A 5,957-nucleotide genomic window follows, 5' to 3' on the forward strand; every position below is an offset into this window, starting at 1 on the left:
GGGGGGGAGGAGAAGAGGTTTTCACCTTCTAAGCTCTAGGGGTGTGTTCTAATTTTTGTTTTGACTTTATTATCCTAGGTTTCACTCTCTCTCTCTAAATTTGACCGATTATATCATCATTGCGCATTGATTAAGTTTGGAAAATTACACAATACAATGTTGTATTTAATCTACTCTAAGACTACCTTGTTTCCATACAACTTATCCCTTGACCTGAATTTGTCCAATTTGATTGATATGTTTCTTGATTAGCATGAAATAATAGAACAATATTCATCACCACAAAAAGGAGTAATAACAATAACCATGGAAAAAGAAGACTGAAAGGCAGCGGGACCTGGTGCCTAGAAACATTGGGGGTGTAATGATCATTCCATCCTCATAAAAGGCAGAAATACTGTCCCTATTGATGCTTCCGTACACAATCCCATTTGCTCCCACACTGGCATAAGGGCTGTGCTACCTTTCAGGGAATCTCCTTCTCACTAAATCAGTGCAGCTCTAATTTCAGTTTATGACATCATTAAGGATGTAGATACTAAAATGATTGAATCATCCAAATGAGTACTTCTACCACTTTCTATGACTCAATATTCCCTCAAATTCCAAAGTCACAATTATGGTAATTTGGTACACATCAAAATGACATGCTATTCAGACTGCAATACTTCTGCCACTCTATGATTTTTTGCTGAAATGGAGAATCCCATTAAAAAGCAACCACTAGAACTTCAAGCATCCACTACTTGCTAAATAAGATCCTCCAACAATTAAGATCAATTGAAGATGAGAATATCTTATACATGATCTGATGATTCTTGTTTTGTGCAGTGGTTAGTGGTTAGTGTTTGGTGGTATGGCATTTTCATTATTCTTAAAACCCTGAAATACATTATAATAAGATCATGAATATCATAATCCTAAGTTAAACCCTCATCATCAAAGGGATTCTTCTTCTTCCTAGTAATAATGAGAAGAAGAAGAAGAAACCCACACAGTGTGTGTGCTTAAAACCTGACGCAAGGTTTTCACCAAAACTCAGTTTCACCAAGATCCAGTGAGTGCCAGATGTGCTGTTTGATTTGTGTGGCTGTGATTGTGTTTCAGGCCAGAGACAAGGCATCTAACTATTTAAGTGAACAGATGAATATAGCAGAGAATCTAGTTGAGCTGTCTTTATTGACTGCCAAATTCCCAAGAAGGCTGGTAGTCATCACATTATCATCAATCATGTTTCAGTGTACTTTGAGAACAAATGAGTTATAATTTTTCATTTCATTCATCAGCAGCTACCACTGCAAGTCTGCAACTCAAACTAACCTACAATTCAAGATAAAGATCATAAAATCCTAACTCTTAAATGATACAAAATTTTTATTGTATTAAGCATATTTATGAACCTGAAGCAAAACTTGTTATGAAAAAGTGGAGCACTACTAGAATACCTTGGGTGGAGACTGTTCTTGACCACTTTTTGTCCGTACTTCCTCCATTTGTAACCATCATCTAGTACATCCACTTCACTTCTTGTTTGGAAACAGAACCTGGGTTCTCTAAGCTTTCTCCTCACCTTTACCTTGCTCTTGTCTGTGGATGAGCTCCTCCACCTGAGGATTTCAAATACACACCCTAATTTTATATGCTCTAACATGGTGAAATATTTCTCTCAAAATGATAAGCAATAACCATGCAACTCAAGAAATGAGCTTTCATATGGGTTAGGTCCCTAACTCTCTCTCTCTCTCTCTCTCTCTCTCTCTCACACACACACACACACACAGCAAACACAGGGTTATAAACACAAAAGTGCAAAGAGGAAAACCCTTTCTAGGAAAAGATAAGAGGTACCAGGAATCGCTGCCATCGTTAATGTTAAGGGTGCAGTTCTCTTCATTAGCAACCTTCGAATCCGAGCTCCTAACCTAATTTTTCACAACATAAGTAAAAAATGAACCTTAATTCACACACATCAACAAGGAAGGGCACCCAAAGAAAAAAAAAAAAAAAAGGAAAAAAATTACTATAAAATAAGTTAATTAACAAGGAAGAATCAGCATTAGAGAAGATGCCAAAATTGATATGTCCATTCTCCTAGGCTTTTTTTATTCTTGGAGATCATTACTAAAATTTTCTAAACAAGCCAACCACCTGGTCATTGTTCCAAGGAGACCTAGTAACAAGGTCGTTATTACTAAGTCCCATGCTGTTGTTGCTGGTGTTAAGAGGCAGAGATAGATGAGAAGACTGAGAAGGAACCAAGAAGCTCAAACCCTGATGGGTTTCTTCAAACTGAGAAAAACCCATTTCATGGATTGGTTGTGGGCTCGAGAATGAAACCTCTAACTCATAGCAGCCACGCGGTGTCGCTCCTCGATCTCCTTCCATGGTGATCTATCTTCTTCTTCTTCTTCTCTGTTAAATTCTTTTTTTGTTCTCACCTTGATGCATGTGTCCTTACAGTCTGTTTGGATGGTTGCGATTTTTCGGCTTAAAAAGGCCAAGATTGAACTGTCTCCTTGAAAATTATTCCTTCTCATCTTCTTAAGAGAAGGACACCTACAGTGAGTGTTGTCATCTGTTCTACTATACTATGTTCCTTTTCTCTCTTTGTCGTTGAAAAGATAAAAAGAAAATATTGATGAGTATGATGGTAACCTAGCAACCATAATATTAAGATTATCAACATTCTATGATAGAATTTTTTTTCTGGGGGGGGGGGGGGGGGTGTGTGGGGGGACATAGAATTGTATGTGTCTATACTTGTTTATTGTAAATAATAATTAATGGTTGTGATTTGGCTATGGATCACATTGAATTAGACCTCATAGATATCTTATAAGTTGGGTCCCAATCCATTAAACTCATTTTACTCATTTGGGCATTGCAAGGGAAAGGATGTTCTGTAGATATCATGGCTAGGATCAGTAATGCCCACAAAATTACTTTTAGGTCATAGTGACCTTCTAAGTGGAACCCATTTAATGCTGCAAAATCAATGGTTGCACCACTTTGCTGGTACTCCAAAATGTAGAACAATTGCTAGTGCAAAGCTTCATCCTTGTCATTTTAATTTTTGAAATTGAAAATTTATGTATGATAGGGTTATTGCTAATTTAGATTATATATAATGTTTCATCTCTTTATTAATGCACTTATCTATTAGGGTTTTACACTGTTAACTAGTGGAATGATATGTGTATCAAAAGTTAATACTTTCTCTAATTTTCCTTTAACTTATTTAGTGAGGTTGTGTAAGGTTGTGGGTAATGAATTAAAGAACCAGAGTAATAGTACTATTAAGAAGAAAAGAATAAAGCAAAAGGGTTTCCTCGTTTATGATTCCATTTCATCCAACGATCTAGTAGGAGTTATGGGTGGATATGCAACGTAGACCTCGATTCCGTATTTTATTATAATTATTTTTTCAGTTTTGGATGGTTTTCTTCCCTGCTGATGACAATGCTGAAGGTGGAGAAAAACTATAGCTTGGTGTCTGTGGATACTACTTTAGTCTTCTTTATGCATAGCTTCTTATTTTTCATTTTTATTTTGAATTTTTTTTTCCTCTCTTCTTAATAAAAATAATCTTTTAGCGAAAAAAAAATAAAAATAAAACAAAGATGAAGGATATTCTGGCTGTGACAAGTCTTTAAGCATTTGGATAGTGTATACATGTTTTCTTGCCAATCGGAATCGAATCGCCGATTCCAGTCCAATCTGAGTGGAATCGGCTGGATTCAATTCCTGATTCTCATCCATTCCCACTTCAAAAAGTGGGACTCTTCCTAGGATTCAAGTTGGTTTGGCAGATGTCAAGCCGATTCTAGCAGAATTGAAATCAGTGGAGACCGATTCAATTGTGAATTCCACTTCCTCAAACAGTACCTGTCACACTCATCTTGTGATGGGTTCAAACTTTAAAAGCAATTACCCTATAACATGTGGCAAAAGACATTATTCTTCGCATCATGTTCAGTGTAACCATGCACTAGTTATATATGGAGCTGTCACCGACAGAATAGCATGACGGTTTTGTCCTTCGATTTGACCTTTGTATTATATGAGGCAACGTATTTCAGCTAATCCAGATGTTAGGTTTACATTTGTCTCATGTTAACGTCATAATGATATATTATCTTTTCTTATAATGATATTTGTGTTCTCTATGCCACAGTGAATGCTCTATGTAGCCACCAGCAATCGCGATATGATTTTTTTTTTTTTTTTTTGGTGAATGCTACATGAAAATTAACCCTCTTCCTCCATGGGTTTTCATTTTACTCATTACAATTTAAAAAAATAATAATAATAAATTAAATAGTATGAATTGATTACTTACAATAGCAATTACTATGATAATTACCATTAGCAATATTGATTTGTAGTTGTTGTTGCTGCCGTTTGGTGTATGGTGTTTAATGAAAATAATCTATTAACGGCAGTTGAAATGGAGTCATGGGAAAGGTCATGGTTGAAATGATTGGGGAGAGAGGAGAGAGGAGAGAGGAGAGAGGAGAGAGGAGAGAGGGGTCCATGTAATATACCATACCTGTTTGTCACTCTCTTCCACAAAAATCATGAGCCTTTTCAAATTCTTCCAAAATCCAATTTCCATCCATGCTTTTCTCCACTCCACCACCTTGGAAAAGAATACTATCATAACCTCCATATTATTATTATTATTATTTTTCTATTGCATTCTGATCATCCCTGCTTTCCACTCCCTCTCACCTGTAATTTCATCCACAGTTCCCTAACCCCCTCCATGAAAGGACCCTCCCAACACACCCCACAACAACAGCAACAACAAAATTCTCTCTCTCTCTCTCTCTCTCTCTCTCTTTCTGATAGAAACAATTTAAACTTGAACTGCCATAAACCTTCCAAGAGAAATATTTTGAGGATACGAAAAAAATAAAATGATGTGCTAGTGGTTCTGGACGATCCAATACCTAGTTGTACCTAAACTTGGAAAGAAATTGTACGCAATACCTAAATAACCATGACCAAACCATTGCACTCCACAATAGATAATCAATTGTGTTTAGTATAAAAAATTAGACATGTGGTAGTTGTAAAGTTATTGAATATGGTTTCTATGAGCCACCGATAACATCGAACTTAAAAAGGAAAGAAATTCACAAACAATAATCATACAAAGATCTATATCATTCCGCAAGATTGCCTATGTTCACATGTATATAATATTATTTTGATATAACTTTTAAAGTTTCAAAGATTTAAAACATTCCCCCCTTGCTTTTTGAAATGAGTTGGTATACAAGTACAGACAACTTGCAAAGAAACTAAAGTAACTCTTTGAAGTTTAGTCCCACATTAGTTTTGGAAAAAAGAAATGATCGGCAAAATATAAGAATGATTGTTTCCTAAGGGTGCAAACCCTTGGAGAGGAATTCTCCCTTCTCATGTGTATGTATAGGTCTCTTGGGTGCTTTTGAATTATGAGTCGAGCCAGGCTGACAAACCTTACTGCGGTGTAATTCACTCTTTGCAAGTACCCTTACTTAGTGTTCCATAAGGGTGAGGACTTCTATCATCATTTTAGTATTTCTACTTAAACAAGTGATACTTTCTTTATCATTTAATGACAATAAAATCCGTATTTATTAAAGTCTTATACCTATTGATCACATTCTCTTTTTTATAATAGCTCTCTAGATCTCTCTCTCTCTCTCCTTCTCTCTCTCATATGAAATAATCTGACTGCCCCTCACCTCATTGGTGCAATCTTTTACTCTGGTTTCTCAGAGAACCGTCACTTCATTGGTACTCTCCTTTATGATACTTTTTCAGAGAACTTTCTCTCAAAAAGTAAATGCACAAATAATCAGTTTTTTTTTTTCTTTCTCCAGCAGCCTTTAAATTCACACAGCCTGGTTTTTGTAAAGGTGAGGAGTTGGGCAACTTTTTTTTTCTTTTTTTTTTTTTTTTGAGGG

At 35.9% G+C, this 5,957-nt stretch overlaps 1 protein-coding gene across 2 annotated transcripts in view; it reads right to left on the minus strand.

Annotated features, from left to right (window-relative positions):
• LOC122083994 (probable WRKY transcription factor 12) overlaps positions 1-2,545 on the minus strand; it is a 4,637-nt gene extending 2,092 nt beyond the window's left edge. The window contains exons 1-3 of one of the 2 annotated variants that reach the window (XM_042651962.1): positions 2,146-2,545; positions 1,849-1,922; positions 1,446-1,607 (exon numbers count right to left, since the gene is read on the minus strand). In XM_042651962.1, coding sequence (XP_042507896.1) covers positions 1,446-1,607; positions 1,849-1,922; positions 2,146-2,385 — 476 coding nt within the window. In that variant the 5' untranslated portion in view covers positions 2,386-2,545. The remainder of the gene's footprint in view (positions 1-1,445; positions 1,608-1,848; positions 1,923-2,145) is intronic. The other variant, XM_042651963.1, reaches the window with a different exon arrangement.
• Between the last annotated feature and the right edge of the window lie 3,412 nt (positions 2,546-5,957).

Source organism: Macadamia integrifolia, chromosome 7, assembly GCF_013358625.1.
Source record: "Macadamia integrifolia cultivar HAES 741 chromosome 7, SCU_Mint_v3, whole genome shotgun sequence".
Taxonomy (NCBI): Eukaryota; Viridiplantae; Streptophyta; class Magnoliopsida; order Proteales; family Proteaceae; genus Macadamia; species Macadamia integrifolia.